A 23,724-nucleotide genomic window follows, 5' to 3' on the forward strand; every position below is an offset into this window, starting at 1 on the left:
TTCTGTGATCCTTAAAGAAAATAAGAAAATTTTTAAAATATCTTCTGTGCATATGTATATAAAATATTGTGTTATCATTGGGGGTAAAGGTCTGGAGTTGCTATGCTATAGTGAATCAACAAGACACAGAGACCTCAATCCTGCAATGTATACCACCACATGAGTAGACTGCTATAGCTGCCTGTAATCTCAGTGAGTTTAATGGGGTCCTGCCTGGGCACAGTTATCCATCCACACGTTACGCCTTGCAGTATGAGGATGAAAGTTAGTGTGGAAATTGTTGAAGGCCAATTAACTGTCAGAAACAGTTAAGTAGAATTTTTGCGTTTTTTCCTTTTTTCCCCTGCGGTATTTGACAAAAGTCTTGCTCACTGCCAATGAAAATATTGGATATGTCTTGGAAATGCTTTGAATGAAGAAAAAATCCTTTCTTATAATAACTTCAACCAGTCAAAACTTTTCAAGCCCTTGTATAACTCCTCTCATTTGTACCCAAACTTTTTGTTTTAATAGGAGCCATAAATCATGACATGAAATTGTACAAGTATAAGTTTCATCATGGAAACTTGATGATTTGATCTGTGCTCTATTTTAGTATTCAGTGCCACAAGGTTTTTTTGTTATAAATAGATAGTAGGTCTTATTGTGACCTGGAAAAATTTTAACTTCTGGAACAAACTACAGTATTTACCCCTAAAGCTAGTGACACCTTCATTTTTCTTTTTGCATATTGCTTTTGCTATTGGGATATATTATGCAACCAGTGTATTTTGGATAGTTTGGTTGCAATGAATTTCAAATGAACCAAAAACAAAAACTTAGCTCAATAGCACCTTTTCATAGCATCTTTATTGCTGTGGGAGAATGAGTATTTCTCAGTCCTTTTTCAATGAAATACAAATATTGCAAATATACATGGGTCCCATAATTTTTATTACTTTATATAATGTAGCTTCTAAATGTAAAAATACATTGATTTGAAAATGGCATAATGAAAAATTTTACCCAAAAAAATCACAAAGTTACAGTGTTTAAGATAAAAATGTACTGATTTGAACAATCCTTCTTTTTAATAGGAGACAGATGACTACAGGTATTTTGACCCCAAGATGTTGCGAGGCAGTGACAGGTGAGTTTACCATGATTTTTTTCTTTTTTACTTTCTATATATTGGAACAGCTACTGTAAGAATTTTGTACTTAATTTGGATCATAACATAACTGCATTAGTTCCATTATTTTATAGAAAATATTCTCTTACAAGAGTACTTTCTGCAGAATCTTTTGCAGCTACTCTCTGTAGTTTTGTGCAGTTACATGGTGCTTTAAATCACAAGTATACTTTTTTTTAGAAGGAAGGCATGCATTTTAAAACTATTTTGGGGTGTTTTGCTCACCATAAGTTTTATTGTTTGGCACACTTTTTTTGTCTTTTAAATTCAACTTTTCCCTTCTTATTAATTGCTTGAAATGATAGTCAGAACCTCTAAGTCAGACAGCTGATATTAGAGGAATTTGCAGCCAAAAGCAATTCCCTGGAGTCTGGACTCCCCAGAGAGATTTCTGCAGGGTGCATTTGATTTAAATCACTAGCCAGGAAGACTCAATTTAATCATGGATTTCTACATAAAAGTGCATTCTTGATGGTTGTTATAACCTTAATACATATTCTTCACAACTCAGAGATAGATATAGGTTTGATTTTTAGAAAGTACACATTATACATTTTTAAAGTGATTTATTTTGAAAACTTTTCAGATTAGTTTTACAGCTATATCAGAAAATGAATGATGGTTATTTCATTTACCAAAGGTAACTGAAGCAGGTATTTATGCAGTTATTGGGAGGTAAACTATCTCCAATTCAACAGGTTAATCATTAATATTTGGAGGATTTTCTTGCCATGCTGTATTAGGAGGAGAACATCAGCAGACAAACATTTAAATTGTTTTATTTAACTAAAACAACAACGTTATGTAGTCTGGATTTTTTTTATTCAACAGCAAACCTGTAGTATTTTAACAAAACAAGCATGGGAATTTTTGAATTTAGTTAAACATTCACGTTTTTTAAAATCAGGTTTGTTTTTGTTAAAATTGTTTTTAAATGCAATATTTTTAAAAAAAATCAAAAATTAAATTGACTATGTCAGTCAGGTCAACCTGAGAAACTTAAAATATTGGCTTCAGCAGCTAACTCACTCATCTTCACTTTCATTTTCCTGTTTGTTCATAATCTGGAAAAACAAAATCAAGAAAAACAAGCTTTCCTGCTTTTTCAGGTCCCAAACGATTTCTCAGTTTGGAATGAATTAGTCCAAAGGAAGAAAATATTCTTTCTATACCAGGAAGAAGCTACTGCTGTTAAAAGTGAGATTGTCACTTCAACAGTCTCTAAATCCAAGTGCTTAAGTGACTTCCACGAGTTCACTTGTGTGACTTTCTTTAAAACATCATCAGCAAACATATATTTCTTGAATGGTTCACCCTTAGCTCTCAAGTTTATTATACTTGGCATTATGGAGGGGTGATTGTTGGATGTCCATGACATAGCCAATTCCTCTTCTTCAGCAATTAAGGTCTGACCCTGGTACCGAGTATTGAGAACATTTGCAAGAAAATGAGCTGGAGATAGTGCTTGTCCCATTTATTTATTTAATGCTTGTAATTTAACTCTGTCATTGCATATTTCTCTTTTTAAGATCTCACTCAGTTCCTTCCAAATTTCAACAGCGCCAGCAGTAAAACAGCTATTCCCCTGCATTTTGTTCAAGGCTACAGAAATAGGCTTCAGGGTACTCAGCATGTGTTCAACATTTCTCTTAAGCCCGATGTTGAGAACTTTGGCTGTGACAGTGCCATCTATTTTTTCACAATTTTGTTCACAAACTGTCATCAGATTAGGCCAGTTCTTGATATAGTGCCCAAAGCAGTCCACTACTGAGTTCCATCGCAAGTCTTGTGGGAGCGTTAGCTTGGTTCCTCCCACTTTTTTCAGAGCTGCTGCTGCAAAGTGGTTGTTACTGAAGTATTTTGAAATTTCAACAACATTAGCCTTTACTTCTGGAACACTGAAGTCTTTGGCTAGGAGGTGCCTCAAATGAGCACCTCAACCGTATGTTATTAGCTTGGGATTCTCTTCTAAATAATTTCTTCTTATCTTGGATACATTTACAGCATTGTCTGTGACCAAGCTGCATACTAGACATTTGAATTTTTTTTCAGTTTGTTATAGCTTTTACTGCTACTTGTAAGTATTCTGCTGTGTGTACATTTCCTGATGTATCAGTTGTTTCTTTAAGGAAGACATTCCCTTCTTCTGTTGTCTCACAGACACATACAACAGGATCATTGTGGACATTGCTCAATCCATCAAGACTCAGGTTAACAATTTCACCCTCTAGACCTTTTGCACACTGCTCCATTTCTCTTTCATACACTTTATCCAGCAATTTGCCTGCAACATCTGCTCTGTTGGGTGGACTGTATCCAGGTCTTAATGACTGAACCATGTTAATGAAGTGTGGGTTCTCAATCATACGGAAAGGAGAGTTTCTTGCATAAGCAAACCAGGCAATTTTTTCATCAATTACCTCTTTTTGTAATCTGCTGGTTCTTATCACAAACTTATCTATGGTTGTTTCTGGATGATGGAGATTTTTTTTCTTTTTGCTACAAGTGATATACTGTGGCTATGTGACATACATGATGTGACTGAAACACTTATCATCGGCAGATAACTCTGAAACTATAGAAAATTATGGAGACTTGAAGGTGGATGGTCTTCAGAATCCTGTATGTTGAGGATGGATTCTCCTAAACAAAATAAGCCAATGCAGTTATTTAAGTATTATTACCACACTGCTCATTTAGTATTACTCACTCATTGCATTCACTGACACAGTACTACTTTAAAGGTGAAATTGTAAAAGAAGATCTGCCTATTTCAGCTATTTATTTTTATCGCAACTACATCTAAATGATAGTACCATAGAGTAACAACTATATTTTTTGCTCAAACATGAGAATTCAAGAATAGTCCAGAAGGAAGACAGGCAGTCCTTAAGAAAGAAGTATGAAATAAAAAAGTTTACCAACCTGAAGATCCTGCATGTTCAGACATGTTCCTTTCATCATCTTCAACGTAGCTTCCTCCTGAGAAGGGACACGTCTCATGATGTTGTTTCATTCAGGCAAGCAGGCCTTGCATTTCTTTGTTGCACTGTTTGCATTTTGCACGCATGCCTGTCTTGCCCACAGGTAGAGGAACTTCATTAAAATATTCCCAAACTGGGTCTCTTTTTACGGCCTGCTGCCATTATAGGTTTTCCCTGCTAGTGAGAGAATGGTATGGTAGATCTCAAATCAATGAAGGCTACACTCAGAAAGACCTCAAGACTTCTGGAATATGCTGCTCAAACAGTTTCACTTTTGTTTCTACTGCCTGTCCCTCCCTTCTCACATTTATCTCCAGACTTCTCCTTGTCCAGATCTATTCCGCTCCCCAACAATTAATTGAACTTTCTGAAACTTTGCACTTTTACAGAGAGGTAAGGGATTGACTGTGTACAAAAATTTGCAGAGGGACAATAGGGTTGAGGTCTGTTATTTCTCACCTCTATATATTGTGTATTTATTTATTTAAAAACATTTTTGCTGTTATCTCTGGAGACACAAATCCAGTTTGAGAACTGCAGAACTAAGCATCTCTGATGGTATCTTCTAGACTGAGCACCATTGGGTGGATAGAAAGATTAACCTAAATCTATACAGAAGCCCTTGGAACCCCATAAGATTGGGTCCCTAATCCATGAGCTATATGAACTCATTTTCCAAATTTTTCTTAAACATTACAGGAATATATTGTCTCATACTATAGAATTAGAATTTATAATCCCTATTCCATGATGAGATATCTTTGAGCTATAATGTATCTTAATTAAAACTATCTTTAGATAGGTTTTTTCCTCAAAAGCATTTTATAAAAAAAATCCAATTTAAATTAAAAACCTCTGGGATTTTTTATTTATTTATTTATTTTAATCATTGATTTTTATCCACCCTGGATTTATGTAATACTGCGTTTGATACACTCATTCCACTGACTGAGAATGCGGCTAATACCTTACAGATAGTCAGCACAGATAAAGGAATGGGTCCTAATGTTTAGCAGCAGGATTTCTCATGATACTTTTTTACTCTGGAGTGTTAGAGCCATTGACAAAAATACTGTTTGATCTCAGAATTTTTCATACTCTAACTTCTTAAAGTCATAGGTCATTAACAATGTGCTTAAACTTCCCTACCTATTACTAAAGAGGTAAATATTTTCATCCATTTTTAACCTCAAATTTTGATGTCATTGTATAGTAGTTCTGTAAACTACATTGGTAGTAACATATAGATTTCTTGTTTGTTGAGTGTGAAATGGAGAATTATCTAGACATTTTGCAAAAAGAGAAAGGAAGAAATTGTAGTGCTTACAGCAAAAATGTCATAAACTGTTTCTTGAACTGCTACTTTTATGAATATCTGTAGCTGATAATCTCAGCAATAGCACTCTCTAGAAACAGAGAAGATCTTTGGTTTTAATGTACTTTAATAAAATCCAACTCAGTTCTGGGAGAACAGCAAGTTCATTTGATTTGTGGGCTTTATCGTTGGGGAAGGCAGGGCCAACACTGTCCTTGGCCATTTACATTCAATAAGAATTTCAGCTGTCCCCTTTCCAGTGTTCTTCACTCCTGATGAGCACATTTACAATAATGAAAAATGATTTTCAGAGTATAAATATCTGTTTTATACATTGCACATGCGCTTTCAAAAGTAGCTTTAGGGATTAAAAAAGAGTGCTGAAAGCTGTCAAAGTTAAAATTGGCAGTGCTGTATATTTTCCTTTTTTAAATATAGCAGCATCTTTCAGCCTGTTTTATTCTGCTATTGTGAAACATCTCGTTTTAGTGCAGTTTTGTCAAAGAACAGAAAATTGTTTAACTTATTAAAATCAAGCCAAACTTGATTTTTTTTTTCTCTTACAAAAATATACATTGATTTTAGTACCTAATTTGCTACCACAGGTATCACAGTTTGTGTGTTCATATTAAAATTTGTTAGTAAAGTTATGTGCTTTCATGTGTTATCATATTCATGCATCATCATACTGGAACATGCAGTGCAGATGCAAGGTTGTGTGCACATAATTCAGAAAAAATTAGTTCTTGGAGAGCACTTCTTGTCTCTTTCTTCCTCCCATAAAACATGTAGGAATAATCTTAAGCATGTTGTGTATATGACTAGAGGGGGCTGCAAATTTTACTCTTAAGTCACTAAAGGTTCCAACTCATTTTAAACCAAGTCTGATGAAGGAGACAGCAGAATAAATATGTCTGTACAGGCTTTTGTCTGTAGTCATCCTTATCTTCTGAACAGTACTATGCAGATCAAACAATATTCTTTCCAAGTAGCAGCCGTGTTAGTCTGTATCTGCAAAAAGACCAGGAGTACTTGTGGCACCTTAGAGACTAACAAATTTATTAGAGCATAAGCTTTCGTGGGCTACAGCCCACTTCATCGGATGCATAGAATGGAACATATAGTAAGAAAATAGATAGATAGATATAGATAGATATACACATACAGAGAAGGTGGAAATTGCCATACAAACTGTAAGAGGCTAATTAATTAAGATGAGCTATTATCAGCAGGAGAAAAAAACTTTTGTAGTGATAATCAAGATGGCCCATTTAGACAGTTGACAAGAAGATGTGAGGATACTTAACATAGGGAAATAGATGCAATATGTTTAATGATCCAGCCACTCCCAGTCTCTATTCAAACACAAGTTAATGGTATCTAGTCATATTAATTCAAGCTCAGCAGTTTCTCGTTGGAGTCTGTTTTTGAAGCTTTTCTGTTGCAAAATTACCACACTTAAGTCTTTTACTGAGTGGCCAGAGAGGTTGAAGTGTTTTCCTACTGGTTTTTGAATGTTATGATTCCTGATGTCAGATTTGTGTCCATTTATTCTTTTGCATAGAGACTGTCCGGTTTGGCCAATGTACATGGTAGAGGGGCATTGCTGGCACATGATGGTATATATCACATTAGTAGATGTGCAGGTGAACGAGCCCCTGATGGCGTGGCTAATGTGATTAGGTCCTATGATGATGTCACTTGAATAAATATGTGGACAGAGTTGGCATCGGGCTTTGTTTCAAGGATAGGTTCCTGGGTTAGTGTTTGTTGTGTGGTGTGTGGTTGCTGGAGAGTATTTCCTTTAGGTTGGGGGGATGTCTGTAAGCGAGGACTGGTCTGTCTCCAAGATCTGTGAGAGTGAGGGATCATTTTTCAGGATAGGTTGTAGATCTTTGATGATGCGCTGGAGAGGTTTTAGTTGGGGGCTGAAGGTGACAGCAAGTGGCATTCTGTTATTTTCTTTGTTGGGCCTGTCCTGTAGTAGGTGACTTCTGGGTACTCTTCTGGCTCTATCAATCTGTTTTTTCACTTCAGCAGGTGGGTATTGTAGTTTTAAGAATGCTTGATAGAGATCTTGTAGGTGTTTGTCTCTGTCTGAGGGATTGGAGCAAATGGGGTTGTATCTTAGAGCTTGGCTGTAGACAGTGGATCATGTGGTGTGTCCTGGATGGAAGCTGAAAATGATCCAAGAAACTAGTCCAGCTAGTTGCCAAAAACTCAACTTTAAAATGTTGATGTTCAGTAGTATGATTACTGAAAGGCCATTATTAAGTTGTCTTTCAGGTATTCCTTAACACAAAACTAATTTCATTCCAACATACCCTTTTGCTGTGTGGACTGTTGGAGTTTCTACTTATTACTTTTAAAAGTATACAGGAATTATGTTAACCTAATCCAGTCACAGCAAAGCTAAATTTTTCTTCCCACGTTATACCTCTGTCAGTATTTGTGAGACTTGTCCAAAAGGATGAAGTTGAATATATGTGTATTTATAGATCATATTTAAATAAGGGAGAACTATATTAGCAACGTTGTAAATGAAGAGGCTACTACTGCATTCATGCCAGAATGTCAGTCCACCTGAAATAAAGGATAGATTCCAGTGTATAGGAGAATGAGCTTCTTCTGAGGAATGGCAATATTGATTGAACTGTTATCTAGGAAGAGATTTCTTCACTTTCCCAGCTGCCTATTGGCTAGGCAATTTTGAGGAATTTGGGAAGAATTCCTGAAAAAACAGAGTGAGAAATCAATTCACTCTTTTTTTCTTTTATCCTAATTTGTTCTTGCTTTGTCATATATTTCTTTCCTCAAACCACTCTTGGAATCATTATAACTTGCAAACTGTAAATTCTGAAAACTACATTATCTGCATGCTTGTTATTCCACTGTTTTTGGTTAGGGCTCTTGTTCCTTTCTGTGGTGTTTGCATATTTCCAGACCAAAAGACAGAGGGTTACTGTACAGTTGTAAAAAAGGACATTTATACAGAACATTATTAGAAGCCTATAGTTACTGAATATATGGCCAACATTCCATAAACTCTGACCCCGTATCACAACCTATCTATGAGCCAGAAAGGGGGATGTTTGATTAAACTCTGGGGACATAAGAGTGAGGAAAGGTAGGGTAGGCTGTGCTGCTCCAGAGCCATCTCTTTCCTCCCTCCACCTTCCCTTACAATGTACAGGGAAGGGGGTTCAGGGGAGGAAGAGATTTCTTCACTTTCCCAGCTGCCTATTGGCTAGGCAATTGGGGGAGTTAGTTGATTATTTTGTGTGCTTTCCCTGTCCCTGAAGCTCTCTGGACATGCAGCAGCCCTACTTTCCCTGTCCTGCAATGGAAATATAGTTTGCTGAGAGTCTGACCACATCACCAGATTTAGGGATCAGGAGTGAATTTTTTCCCCCAGGGCAAGATTCACAAGATGCCTAGCAGTTGTTTTTGCCTTCCTTGCAGCATTCAGGAGGCCTGGTTTCAGGTTAACAAAGAGTAAGGACAGGAATTGTTGTAAGTTTATAAGTGAAGTTCATAAGTTTGCGAAGTTGGTGTCCGGTGTGGATAAGAGGCTCAAAGAGACAACTCCCAGAAATCAACTTGAGCAAGAGACTCGGAATAACTTGTAGGACCTATTAGCCTGCAGGAAGAAGGGCAGACTATGTATTTTTTGCAGAATGAGGTACCCTTTATATTTACCCCCATCCCCTTTTATGGAGAGAGGGCAAGAATATTATGAGGTGAGCTGAATCCTAGGAATTAGGCTGAAGGGGGCCAGCCATTAACATTGGTTATTTGGCATGGAGGCCATTTAACATACACACTGGGACTGAAGTAAAGCCTGAGGGTTGGTTGGTCTCTCATACTCACACACATAGTAAAGTTTAGAAAACTAATAAAGTTGCAGCCTCCTGTTTTAAAATCCATCCCTTTATCTGTTACATTCTCCTTTGTGCACTGATCAGCCTGCTTATATTCACCCAACCTCTGCCCAAGTATATTTTCTATATATAAATCTTCATAAACCACTACCCAAAAAGTGTGATCTACCAACTCAACCACACTCTATTCCTCTGTTCTCCTTCCCATTTCAGAGATACCAACATCTAGACTTTATTTCCAGAGACTCAGTGATCCAAGTTTGCAGCAACCTACAGTGATACGGAGGTCACATTGTAGCTTATTCCTAATATTCAGAAATATCTTCCGCTATTCTGGTGTGAGACAGTCTAATTTATCCCATAAATCTTCCTTTGATGGACTGGAAAACCTGTTAACCCTTCTAATGTGAATCAGAAACCCAGTTCATCTGAGACGAACAGTCACAGATTTAACTGATTTCCATGAACACTAGTGATTTATGTCACAGAATTTATTAGTTCCACAAGCTGCATCACAGTTTACAAAATCCATGGAGCTCTCACCTGTTCACACATTACTAAAAAAAAATCCAAAATTCACTTGTCTTCCAAAACTGAAGAAATAAAAGGTTTATATATTTGAGCTAATTGAATGAATGAAATTTCTATATCAAATCTTTTTTGAGAAATATGACTTTTAAAGTGTCTTTATAACTATATGTAAAAAAACAAAACACCACCAACTTTCAGAATGTACCCTGCAAATTTTGTGCGTATACATATACTCGTTTAATATTTTTATATTTATATCAGTAGCTAAAACCATAATGATTCCATTTATAATGCAATTCATTTTTATTACAGCTCAGTTCCAAGAAACAAAAATCCATTCCAGGAGGTAAGTCATGTAGAAATCATATTTTTTCCAAATCAGGGTCTATGTATTATAGTATCAGTATTTTTTAAAGTTCCAGTCATTTGATGGTCATGACTTCAGAAAATGGGAGAGTCTGTTTTCAAAATCACTAGTCTAATTATATTCATTATTAATTATACTTAGCAGTTGTGCTGGAGAGCTCCTTTCATCTTCAAAGGGTTGTATAAGCATTAACTACTCCTTACAATATCCCTGCAAGGTAATTATTAGTGATTTAATGATAGAGCCATAATTAGACCACAGCAGTTTTAAACTCCCAGTCCTATACTTAGTCCTTTAGAACACACTACCTCTCTAAATTTAGTCATCCATAAGTCCTAACACACAGCTGAATGCTGCAAAACAGTATTTTTAAGCAATAATTCCAATAACAACTCAAATTTAATCATTTGCTGCCTTTTTAATTCATTTTCCACAAACATTTGTGGAAAGTGGTAGGGATGTTTTATTTTCACAGTGATGTTTGCTTAAAAAAAAAAAAAAAAAAAAAAAAAAATCTCATGATTATTTATTTTAACACATTCATGCTAAGATTCGAGGTGAAAATGTTTGAACAGCAATCTTGAAATGTCTGGTTTCCCTTCTCTTTTGGTTTGTATTCACTTGGAGACCAAAAACAGTATCATGTGACTTGGCTAACCATACATCATAACTAGCAAATAGTCAAAGTGAATATGTTGCAAATAACTTATAGACTGAAATATGTTCACAGAAAGTATTCAAATAATTTTGAACATTGAACAAATTAGTAAAAATCAATCAGTTCATGGATAATGGATGAATAGTGGGGGAAAAGAGGCTCATAGTTCATCCACCTCTACAGTGTTCTTGAACACAGCCCAGAAAATGTTGCTATTCTTAGGTGGTTCTTAGATTATTATACCTACTAATATTAAATGAGAATCTAAAAGAAAATAAAAAATGGTTAAAATATCTTAATAGTAACAGCAGTGTTAGAAGATAGAGCGTCTTTATCAAATTAATTCTTAACCATTAGTGGAAGTATTTTTAATCGTTGTTAGAAGGCTTATTCCTTTATCCTCTCACTTCCCTGGTCCTTCTCGCATGAACAGAGAGTAACAATACCTGAAGTCCAAAAGTGCAAACAATTTGGTGTTTATCAGCGTGAACTTCCAGCAAGCTTACATCCAAGTTCCTTTTTCCTTATTTTCGAATCCCAACTTACTTCCTGTTTGTTCCTAATTTATATAGTAATATTCTTAGCTATACCTTAACCAATCATTTTACTGAAATTTACCTAACCAATCCTAACATATTGTAACATAAGTCTCTAACCAATTATATCCCACTACACTAATTAACTTATACCTAGCAAAATTAATTATACAGCAGACAGAAACAATTAGAGAACCAGACAGATTAACAATAGAAAAGTGGGAGCCATAAAGATAAAACATACAGAAATGAGGGTTTCACAACCACAAAACCATTGAGAAGTGATTTCTTGCCAGACAGGATGCTATTAAACTAAGTTTTCTTTAACCATCTTTATCTGGTGGTGATAGGCATTATTAGGACAGGATTGTATTTCTAACAGCCCAACAGTAAAAATTAGTAACTCATAGACTCAGAGTATTCCATTTTCTTCGATCAAGAAATTATTTGAAATGTCAAAAGCTTCTGAAATGCTAAATTAGATAAGGAAAATTGTACAGCCCTGTTTTGTGTTCGAAGCCAGTAGTTTTCTGTCCCCTAAATTATAGTAATTGCAGTATTTGTAATTCAAGTAATATCCTTAGTAATAGATCCTTTAAGCAGAATTCAGTTTGTAAGATTCACAAGCTGCCCAAATTATTCATTGCTTCATTGTTTGTTTGCTTTTGAAATCTCCATGTAAAAAAAAGGTGCTGTTTAATAAATCTGATTTATGTCTCATTTTTTTATTAAACTCCATATACTATATAGGAATTTGATTGCATATTCTAATTATCTCCTCTTCTATGTGTTTGTGTTTTAGGCAATTGTTTTTGTAGTTGGAGGAGGCAACTACATTGAATATCAAAATCTTGTTGACTACATAAAGGTTAAGTACATTTTGCCAATTATATCCTGTAATTAATTGGTTATAATTAATTCTAGCCTATGTAACTTATCTTTTCAATCTTGTAGGAGTTTGTTATATTAAGTTCACCTGGAATGCTTATGTTTATACACGATGTGAAAAAAATTATGTAGAAAAATGATATCAATAGCAAATTTGGGTTTTGGTCTTGAAATGGTGAATGCATATAAGCTCTGACTGCAGTTTTATTACTACTAAACTTGCAGTATAGCTGAGAATTAGCTCATTCTACATTCCTCATTGTTTCACCTTAGAGTAGTGTTTTACATAATAGAGAAATTGAGATCTGTAAATGTAGATGAGATGAATTGATCATTAACCTCATTTCTCTTTGCTGTTCAGAAGCAAGGAAAAAGTATTTTCTAGATAAAATGTTGACCTCATCACTCTTTACAGCTGAAAAGGCTCAAAGAGTAACTGTAATTGTAGAGGAATTACTCAAATATACACTGCAGACAATGTTGTCAAGAGTTCTTCTCAACTGACTGTTGACCATCTGCACTTGTAGTCTACTCAGAGCAGGGTCTGCAGATAATGGCATCTTGTTTTACAACAGCCTCATTTTGGTGTGACAGTTTCTAATGCTGAATATATTGCAAACACCAAACAGGCTGTTGAAATACACATGAGGATTAACAGTATAGCAGTAAGTGTGGTGACAGCCCACCTTGAAAGAGTCTTCACTAAAAAATGTATTGAAGTAATTTACCTAGAAAGCTTTATTGGATTGTTTGTATGATTGTGTGCAAGCAACATGACATTTGGCTTTGCCAAAGAACAAACTGTATAGTATAGGAGTGCTTTCCATCTGTACTATGTGCTGCAAAGACATGAACTAGCTTCCAGTTGCTTGAGGTTGGAAAAGAGAAATTTTTAAAAAAGTAAAAGTACTGGTTCATGTTGGACTTGCTGGAATACAGGCAATGCTGTTGAATGTGCATCTCAAATGGACAAGTCGTGTCCCACAAGTTGTTGAGAAAAAAGCACCAAAACAGCTAATCTTTGGTGAACTAATTGGTGGTGAATGGAGATAAGGTGAATAAAGGAAATATTTTGAAGACACTAAAAGAATGTCAGGATACTATAAACGATAATTATAAGAAATGGCAAATGAAGCTATTTGAGGATACTTCATCTTTGCAGTGAAGAGCCTGGACTCCTCCAGAAGGTTAGCAAGGTGGTTCTTTGTGGTATAATGTAAACTTAACTGACTCATTTTACATAATACGTCTTGAATTGGCAAAGCAGATCTTTAGGACTCAGCCCAGTCACTTTCTGCAGAACTAGAGTGCAGTAGTGATTAGTTTACCAAAACACTGTGTTCAAGGCTTTCTTCTCAAAAAGAAGCTAGAAACTAATTTTCAAATAAAAGCTGAGATTCTCCTATACATTTCTACTTACCTCAAATCAAGGGGAGGAGGTGCCACAAATAGGAGTTTTGCTCTGAGGGCTTTGAAAGAAAATGAACTATGTATATTGTATTGAAGCCCAGCTAATACCAAAACTGCCAGGCCAACTACTGCTGCCAATCACTTGAAGGATTTGGGAGCAGTTGCTTCCCTGAGAGGTTGCTTCTTTGGAACCATGCTTAAGTTAGTCTGGTGAGAGGATTGGGCTGCTGGCAGAAACTTAGTTTTAGACACTTCAGTTTAAAGCATTAAAGGGGAACCAACTCAAGTGAAGATCACCACAAATGCTCTCAGACACTATTCTGTATGGTTAGCAAATGAAAATGTGTTAAAGAGCAATCAGGCTTCTTGAAAGATAGAGTAGATTCTTAGAGATACACAGCTGGTATATCAATCCACAGATCCTGTACCCCAGAAAAAAGACAATGTTGGAATTACCTGCACTGTACACATTTATCTGTTGAGTACCCCCAGACGTGTCGGAATAAAGTTGCAGGCTAATTAAACCAGTGGTTCTCAAACAGTTGTACACAAGACAAATCAGACTCCTGAAAGTGGTATGGTAGTCTGGAAAGGTTGAGAGCCCCTGAATTAAACCACATCCAGTGTCTCCTGTCCTCCCTCCAGCATAGCCAGACAAGGATTGTTCCTGTCTGAGGAAAGGATAGCTTTGCCTCTCTCATCTTCTGATTTGCCTATAGCAGCATTTACTAAGCTTCAAAAGAAGGTTAAAATCAGCCCTCAGGGATTAAAGAGAATCACAGTAATCTGATGCATATATGGAAATGGAAGAAAAGGTTGCATAAGATTAATAGGCATAAACACAGCATTTTCCCTAGTATCTTTTTCAACACCATAAAAAGGCAACTTGTGTTTTCTGTTGTAAAACTTTCTGGTCATAGGCTCTGCAGATCACTAGTCTTGATGATCTATTTAAAAGACAAAATTTTGTGCATTGGGTATTAGTAATAAAGCTCTTAGTCTTAAGCCATTTTAAGGTACTGTATCCCTGTTTACAAGACTGAATGGCATTAAGTTGAAGTCCTTACCTCTGTCAAATAGTATGCTGTATCACAGGAGATTTAGATCCAGTGTAGTTGGAGAACTGAAGGATGACAGTTCTGTTTCATGGCAACTTTGGAGGTTTTGAAATGTTTCATTCTGCACTGGAATGAAAACAAAGCCTTTTGTTTGTTTTTGAAAAAGCAGAATTGTTTAAATGTCCATATCTCAGTCAAAATATGAACTGTTTGGTAAGGTGTGGATGAGGTCTGGTGTTGAGGGCACTGGTTTGGGATGTGGGAGACTCAGGTTTAAGTCCCTGAACCTACCTGATTCAGGGTTTTTCATCCTAGATTAATCAGACAGAGCAGGGACTTTGAACAGGGTCTCCCATATCCCAGGCTAGTACCCTAAACATGAGTCTATGGAATGGGCCTCTGTATCTCTACCTTTCCAACAAAAACTTCATCAAAACTGATATGTCTGTGTGAAAAATTTCGGCTTTGATGGATCAGCATACAGTACGACAAAACTTTATTTTGCTGAAAATATTCTGATTAGCTCTACTGTATGTTCATTCAAACAGCTGTTGCATTGCTAAATACATTGTGTGTTTAAAGAACTACAGCCAGACTCAAGTTGAACAAAATTAGGAGTAAATTTTCCAAATTGCGCTTGCACAATTACCCATGTGTATACATGTCTTATTTAAGGTTCTCTGAATGCAAAACAAATGAAGTTACACAAGCAGTTTAGTGTCTATGCAAATTAGACCTCAAATAGTCACACTTGCTGTTACAGTTTTGAAAATTTTGACCCTAATATTTTGTTAGAATGCTATTCAAATCCTGCATAAATACCATTTATTTCTTAGAATCCTATTCAAATCCTGCATAAATACCATTTATTTCTTTCCAGTCATTCCAAATTGTCTTTGTAAATGGAAGTATTATTCTCTAAGACTTTCTTCTTCTACTCTTCTGTCTGAGTCATTCATTGATACTTCAATCTAATATTTATAGAATCAGAACTCATCAGCACGGAAGAAATGTTGATGTCCCAAACCCAGGACTGTGGCACCACTGGCAAGATGACAACCGTAATTTTAAACAAGTGTGTTTTGAGGTGGTTCTTTGGCTAGATGCAGATGTGTATTCGAAGTAGATGTTTGCACGCTGGAGCCTTTTGTCCAGCAGGACCCGCAGAGGTGAGGCACTCACACCTCATGCTTGTAGCTTGCCTATAAGAGGCAGCGCTGCCTCGACCCCACTCAGTTCCTTCTTACCGCCTGTCAGGTATAGTCGGAGCTCTGTGAGGCTGTTGCTACAACCTCACAAATTTGTAGCCTCACACAGGATCATGGCTGCACCCTGCTCCAGTGATCAGCTCTCTGTACTTTGTGGCATGGCTGCTGCATGGCTTAGAGAGGAGGAAGGGTGTTGTTTGGAGGCTGTCCAACAGGTCCTACTAAACAGCAGGAAACCTTCCACTAGAATGACCTACAGGGCAAAGTGGAAGAGATTTTCTGCATGGTCCTTGGCCCATCAGTCCCATCCAATGGAGACTTCCATCCAGGACATTCTGTAGCACCTTTAGGAATTGGGCCAAATATTGGCATTTCATCCCTGTATCCAGGGGAAATCTGTTTTCTCCAATGCCATGGTGACAAAATTTCTGAGAGGTCTCCTCCACCTGCTCACTCCAGTCAGAAAGCTGGCCCCTTTGTGGGACCTGAACATGGTTTTAGCAGCTATAATGGGGCCTCCATTTGAGCCCCTTGCTTCCTGCCTGCTGCCCCCTTGTCTCAGAAGACTGCATTCTTGATAGCTATTACCTCTGCCAGGAGAGTATAAGAGTTGTAGGTCCTGATGGTCGGGCAGTTCTCCAGGGACAAGGTGATGCTTCGGCCACACCAAAGTTTGTATCCAAGGTGGTATCTCAGTTCACCTGAACCAAGTGATGTATTTACCTGTATTTTTCCCAAATTTGCATTAGAATCATAGAATATCAGGGTTGGAAAGGACCTCAGGAGGTCATCTAGTCCAACCCCCTGCTCAAAGCAGGACGGATCCCCAATTAAATCATCCCGTCCAGGGCTTTGTCAAGCCTGACCTTAAAAACTTCTAAGGAAGGAGATTCCACCACCTCCCTAGGTAACGCATTCCAGTGTTTCACCACCCTCCTAGTGAAAAAGGTTTTCCTAATATCCAACCTAAATCTCCCCCACTGCTACTTGAGACCATTACTCCTTGTTCTGTCATCCGCTACCACTGAGAACAGTCTCAAGCCATCCTCTTTGTAACCCCCTTTCAGGTAGTTGAAAGCAGCTATCAAATCCCCCCTCATTCTTCTCTTCCGTAGACTAAACATCCCCAGTTCCCTCAGCCTCTCCTCATAACTCATGTGTTCCAGTCCCCTAATCATTTTTGTTGCCCTCTGCTGGACTCTTTCCAATTTTTCCACATCCTTCTTGTAGTGTGGGGCCCAAAACTGGACACAGTACTCCACATGAGGCCTCACCAATGGCCTCCATACGCTAGATGTTAGACACTGTCTATCCTTGCATCTGAACAGTTTCATGTTTCGCCTCATAGATATTTTTATTTATCTGACATATTTAGGTCAGAAGGGACTATTATGATCATCTAGTCTGACCTCCTGCACAATGCAGGCCACAGAATTTCACCCACCACTCCTACAAAAAAAACCCTCACACCTATATCTGTGCTATTGAAGTCCTCAAATCGTAGTTTAAAGACTTCAAGGAGCAGAGAATCCTCCAGCAAGTGACCCGTGCCCCATGCTACAGAGGAAGGCGAAAAACCTCCAGGGCCTCTTCCAATCTGCCCTGGAGGAAAATTCCTTCCCAACCCCAAATATGGCGATCAGCTAAACCCTGAGCATATGGGCAAGATTCATCAGCCACATACTACAGAAAAATCTTTAACTCGGATCTCACCCCATCTAATAGCCCATCACAGGCCATTGGGCCTATTTACCATGAATATTTAATTACCAAAACCATGTTATCCCATCATACCATCTCCTCCATAAACTTATCGAGTTTAATCTTAAAGCCAGATAGATCTTTTGTCCCCACTGCTTCCCTTGGAAGGCTATTCCAAAACTTCACTCCTCTGATGGTTAAAAACCTTCGTCTAATTTCTAGTCTAAATTTCCTAGTGGCCAGTTTATATCCATTTGTTCTTGTGTCCACATTGGTACTGAGCTTAAATAATTCCTCTCCCTCTCCGGTATTTATCCCTCTGATATATTTATAGAGAGCAATCATATCTCCCCTCAACCTTCTTTTAGTTAGGCTAAACAAGCCAAGCTCCCTGAGTCTCCTTTCATAAGACAAGTTTTCCATTCCTCGGATCATCCTAGTAGCCCTTCTCTGTACCTGTTCCAGTTTGAATTCATCCTTCTAAAACATGGGAGACCAGAACTGCACATAGGATTCCAGGTAAGGTCTCACCAGTGCCTTGTATAACGGTAGTAAAACCTCCTTATCCCTACTGGAAATACCTCTCCTGATGCATCCCAAGACCGCATTAGCTTTTTTCACAGCCATATCACATTGGCGGCTCATAGTCATCCTATGATCAACCAATACTCCAAGGTCCTTTTCCTCCTCCGTTACTTCTAATTGATGCGTCCCTAGCTTATAACTACAATTTTGTTATTAATCCCTAAATGCATGACCTTACACTTCTCACTATTAAATTTCATCCTATTACTATTACTCCAGTTTACAAGGTCATCCAGATCCTCCTGTAGGGTATCCCTGTCCTTCTCTAAATTGGCAATACCTCCCAGCTTTGTATCATCCGCAAACTTTATTAGCACACTCCCACTTTTTGTGCCAAGGTCAGTAATAAAAAGATTAAATAAGATTGGTCCCAAAACCGATCCTTGAGGAACTCCACTGGTAACCTCCCTCCAGCCTGACAGTTCACCTTTCAGTAGGACCCGTTGTAGTCTCTCCTTTAACCAATTCCTTATCCACCTTTCAATTTTCCTATTGATCCCCATCTTATCCAATTTAACTAATAATTCCCCGTGTGGCACAGTATCAAATGCCTTACTGAAATCTAGGTAAATTAGATCCACTGCGTTTCCTTTGTCTAAAAAATCTGTTACTTTCTCAAAGAAGGAGATCAGGTTGGTTTGGCACGATCTACCTTTTGTAAAACCATGTTGTATTTTGTCCCATTTACCATTGACTTCAATGTCCTTAACTACCTTCTCCTTCAAAATTTTTTTCCAAGACCTTGCATACTACAGATGTCAAACTAACAGGCCTGTAATTACCCGGATCACTTTTTTTCCCTTTCTTAAAAATAGGAACTATGTTAGCAATTCTCCAATCATACGGTACAACCCCTGAGTTTACAGATTCATTAAAAATTCTTGCTAATGGGCTTGCAATTTCTTGTGCCAATTCCTTTAATATTCTTGGATGAAGATTATCTGGGCCCCCCGATTTAGTCCCATTAAGCTGTTTGAGTTTCGCTTCTACCTCAGATATGGTAATGTCTACCTCCATATCCTCATTCCCATTTATCATGCTACCATTATCCCTAAGATCCTCTTTAGTCTTATTAAAGACTGAGGCAAAGTATTTGTTTAGATATTGGGCCATGCCTAAATTATCCTTGACCTCCACTCCATCCTCAGTGTTTAGCGGTCCCACTTCTTCTTTCTTTGTTTTCTTCTTATTTATATGACTATAGAACCTTTTACTATTGGTTTTAATTCCCTTTGCAAGGTCCAACTCTACTTGACTTTTAGCGTGTCTCACTTTATCCCTACATGTTCTGACCTCAATAAGGTAGCTTTCCTTCCCTATATGATTTCTGCTTTTTCTTAATCACCTCTCTGAGATGCTTGCTCATCCAGCTTGATCTACAACTCCTGCCTATGAATTTTTTCCCTTTACTTGGGATGCAGGCTTCCGATAGCTTCTGCAGCTTTGATTTAAAATAATCCCAGGCCTCCTCTACCTTTAGATCCATAAATTCTTCAGTCCAATCCACTTCCCTAACTAATTTCCTTAATTTTTGAAAGTCAGCCCTTTTGAAATCAAAAACCCTAGCTGCAGATTTATTTTTATTAATCCTTCCGTTCAGTTTGAACTGAATTAGCTCATGATCACTTGAGCCAAGATTATCCCCTACAACCATTTCTTCTATGAGGTCCTCACTACTCACCAAAACCAAATCTAAAATGGCACCCCCTCTAGTCGGTTCAGCAACTACTTGGTGAAGGAATCCATCAGCTATCGCATCTAGGAAAATCTGAGCCCTATTGTTATTACTAGCACTCGTCCTCCAGTCTATATCTGGGAAGTTAAAGTCTCCCATGATCACACAGTTTCCATTAGTATTTACTTCATTAAAAACATTAAAGAGGGCTCTACCCATATCCAAATTAGATCCTGGCGGTCTATAGCACACCCCAAGCACTATCCCAGGGGAGGCTCTAATAGTTTTCTTCCCCAATTTAATTTTTGCCCAGACGGACTCAGTCATATCCATTTCATCGCTTCTGATTTCTTTACATTCTACCTTATCACTGATATGCAATGCTACTCCACCACCTTCACCTTTATTTCTGTCTTTCCTAAACAGCACATACCCTTCCATACCTGTAGTCCAGTCATGACTACTATTCCACCATGTTTCTGTTATCCCTATAATATCTGATTTCACTTCCTGCACCAGTAGCTCTAGTTCCTCCATTTTGTTACCTAGGCTCCTCGCATTAGTGTACAAACATCTTAATTTTTTCTGCTTGGCCTCAGTCACATTCTGTACCCTATTAGGCACGGTCATTTTACTACCAGTATAACCTATTAGACTTGTATCTACACTGCCCTTCCTCCTACCCACGGCTGTATCTACTCTTACTTCATTTTCTTTCCTCTCAATGCTAAATTCTGGCGGGGAGATTACCTGGACATCTCCCAACCATCTCCCCCTAATGCCTCATCTGTTCATATCATATTCGGACCGCACAAAGGGACAGGCGGTCTCTGCGGAGAACGTCACTAGATGGACAACGTTTTGCATCAAGTGTACATATGAGATGGCATTGGCTATGCCTCTTCAGCGGATACGGATGCATTTGATGAGACCACAAGCAACATCAGTGGCATTCCTTAATGGCATTTCCATATTGGACATTTGTAGTGTGGCCACGTGATTGTCTGTACACTCATTTATGGACCATTATGCAATCACTGCTTCTTCCAGAACAGATGCTAATATCAGAAGAGCAGTCCTTGCTTAGGTAGACTCTGGACATTCAGTGCAAAGGAACTGAGGGGGGTCAGCGTGGCACTGCCTCATATAGCCAAGGGAGGGGCTACAGGCATGAGTGCCACCCTTCTATGGGTACTGCTAGGCAAAAGACTCTGGCGCACGCACACTCCTACTTGGAATACACGTCTACATCACATCTCAAAGAACCGCGATTACAACAAGTAGCCGTTTTATTTGAAAGCTAGATCAAAAGCACTAAACTCACAGGTATTGTAGTTCTCTATGGAACGGAAACAACACAGGGTAGAAGCCGTGCAAATTTCCTTGCAGTGCTTCACCAATGATCCACAACTCTTCCTTCTTAGAGACTATATCTGGAGTAATCAGTTCTCCAGAGCTATTAATCTTTTATTCTCTGGTAAGAATGCCCTTTTTGGAAATGTTTATGATGTGGGCATATGTCTATAAGGAACCGTGTTGAGACCCAAACTCATCTCAAAAAAGCCACCAAACTGCTTTCAAATAGCAATAAATTTGATGACAATGTCTAGTGAGCTATATTTCAGCTAATGACATAGTTTAAAAGGTTCTTCATTCCATTATATTCATTAGTATAAGACTTGCAGTACCCCCCAAAGAAAGAGACATGCAAATACACATTGAATGCCCAGTGTCTTTAACTAGTTAACTCTCTCTGGAAGACATATTTTGTTATCTCCCTGTCTTTAAAAAAACCATAAAATGTTTTAGCAAGGTGCCAGGCTGCCTCCTCCCTAAGGTTTGGCACACCACTCTTTCTTCAGACAGCCAGTGTAGACCTACATGTTTTCGTAGGTGGCAAACAACATTTTGAGGTGAACCCCTCCTCCTCGTCACTGTAAATAGGATATAAAGTGAGAAAAAGCAAAATAACATCAACACAGTTATTTGAAAATACTGGAGGATCTCAAATCTGCACTTGTGGGTCTACTTTTTGAAGGGATTTGGTTAACAGTTTAATACTGGAAATATTTTCTCATTGTTTCTATATTTCGTATATATTTTATATTAGCATTTTGGAGGTGAAAAAATCAGAAGATTTTTCAGACTTAGAAACTATGAGGAAAATATTGCTGGAACAAAAACAATTTATAGTCGCTGCAATTTGAAAATTTTTTATCCAAAGTTACTGTATTTAAATGAGCAAGACTCGTGTAGTAGATTGGCATAAGTGTGGTGCCTCTGGTTTTGGGTAAAGGATTTTATCGTCAATGTATTATGGTATTAGACTTTTCCCTGTCATGCAATGGGCTGTAGATTGGGGGTTTTAGGCTGTACTGTAATACAAATAATAATGCATTGCTACCATTCCTATAATATTATAAAACAAGGATGTATGTTTTTTCTGTGGGAGCTTGGGAGGAAGCCCTTCGGATGGAGATTTTATATCCTTTTAAAAGTTGTAACAAAGGAGTGGCAATTAGATTCTGAGCTCGTTTGTATGGGAGGCTGGTCCTGATTAATTGGTCCTGATTAATTCCCTGCGTGGATGTTCTTATTCCAGAATAAGAAGGCTTTATGAAATTTTGCTTAGTCCATTTTTGAACTTGATTCATTTTAGGGCTTGTCTGCATGGGAACATTAAGGAAAATTAATAAAATTAACTTTTAAAGTTACTCTGCATTAACCCCCATGATTATGCTCTTATTCAGAATTAAAATGGCCTTAATTTGGAGAACTTTAATTCTAAAATGTACACCTTTTAGTCCCTATGTAGATAAAACCTAATTCAGAATAAGGCCCTCTTATTCCAGAATAAGATCATCTAGACAGGAAATTATTCCAAAATATCTCTTCTGCTTTAAATTCACACCCTACCTTAACCCAAATTAATTTCCCAGTGTAGACAGCCCTCTATTGATTTACGTGTGTGAAGAATGCCTCATTTTTCACTGCTTTCTGACTTTGTCCCATCATTTCCGTATTTCTTCCACTTAATCAGCATTGTTTATTTTCTTGTGAGGCATTTACTTTTCCTACCTTGATCAGCAACATATGTTTTATACTAGAAGAACAAGTTCCTCAAATGATTTTGACTGCTAAAGTTGTTGTTTTGTACACAACTAGTTAATCACCCACGTTGTTTTATTAAAACTGATCTCTCCTTATCTTTTCTTTGCACAGGGCAAACAAGGCAAACATGTCTTATATGGCTGCAGTGAACTTTTTAATGCTGCACAGTTTATAAAACAGGTAAGTTACCACTAATATCATTTTAAATTTTCAGTATTTTGAGTTAATTGCCTTACTATCCCATTGCTGATTTTGTTGGATTCAGTTGTAGAAAGTGAACTATTTTAAACACTTAAACGCAAATTGAAATATAGATCAACTGGTAAAAGTAAAAAAAAAACTTCTAATAAAATTTAAGAAGCCTGAGTTGTAAATGCGTATTTAGCAAGTACACATATAACAGATTAATATGGTTTGTAATTAAGTATGCTTTAATTAAATGTCTCTGAGTAACATAAACTGTTATGGAGAAGAGGGATTGATTTCACAGAACTCTTCCAAATTCGCATGTCAATCCATATTATCTGTTGAAATACCCCAAGAGGGTAAACACCTTATCTGACACTGTTTTGAAAGCTTTGGCTTAAGCTTTGCACATTTAGGTTTTGTCTATATTACCAGGGTAAGTCGACCTAAGTTACACTA

The 23,724-nt window shown here is 37.4% G+C and overlaps 1 protein-coding gene across 4 annotated transcripts in view; it reads left to right on the plus strand.

Moving 5' to 3' along the window:
* Positions 1–23,724, plus strand: part of SCFD1 (sec1 family domain containing 1) — a 142,257-nt gene that overhangs the window by 117,453 nt on the left and 1,080 nt on the right. For 2 of the 4 annotated variants that reach the window (XM_077818974.1, XM_077818976.1), the window contains exons 21-24: positions 1,077–1,129; positions 10,195–10,228; positions 12,246–12,311; positions 23,191–23,259. In XM_077818974.1, the coding sequence (XP_077675100.1) occupies positions 1,077–1,129; positions 10,195–10,228; positions 12,246–12,311; positions 23,191–23,259 (222 nt within the window). Of the gene's footprint in view, positions 1–1,076; positions 1,130–10,194; positions 10,229–12,245; positions 12,312–23,190; positions 23,260–23,724 lie in introns of those variants that run through there. The other 2 variants (XR_013346388.1, XR_013346387.1) reach the window with 2 other exon arrangements.

This window comes from Eretmochelys imbricata, chromosome 6 (genome assembly GCF_965152235.1).
Source record: "Eretmochelys imbricata isolate rEreImb1 chromosome 6, rEreImb1.hap1, whole genome shotgun sequence".
In the NCBI taxonomy this organism is placed as follows: Eukaryota; Metazoa; Chordata; order Testudines; family Cheloniidae; genus Eretmochelys; species Eretmochelys imbricata.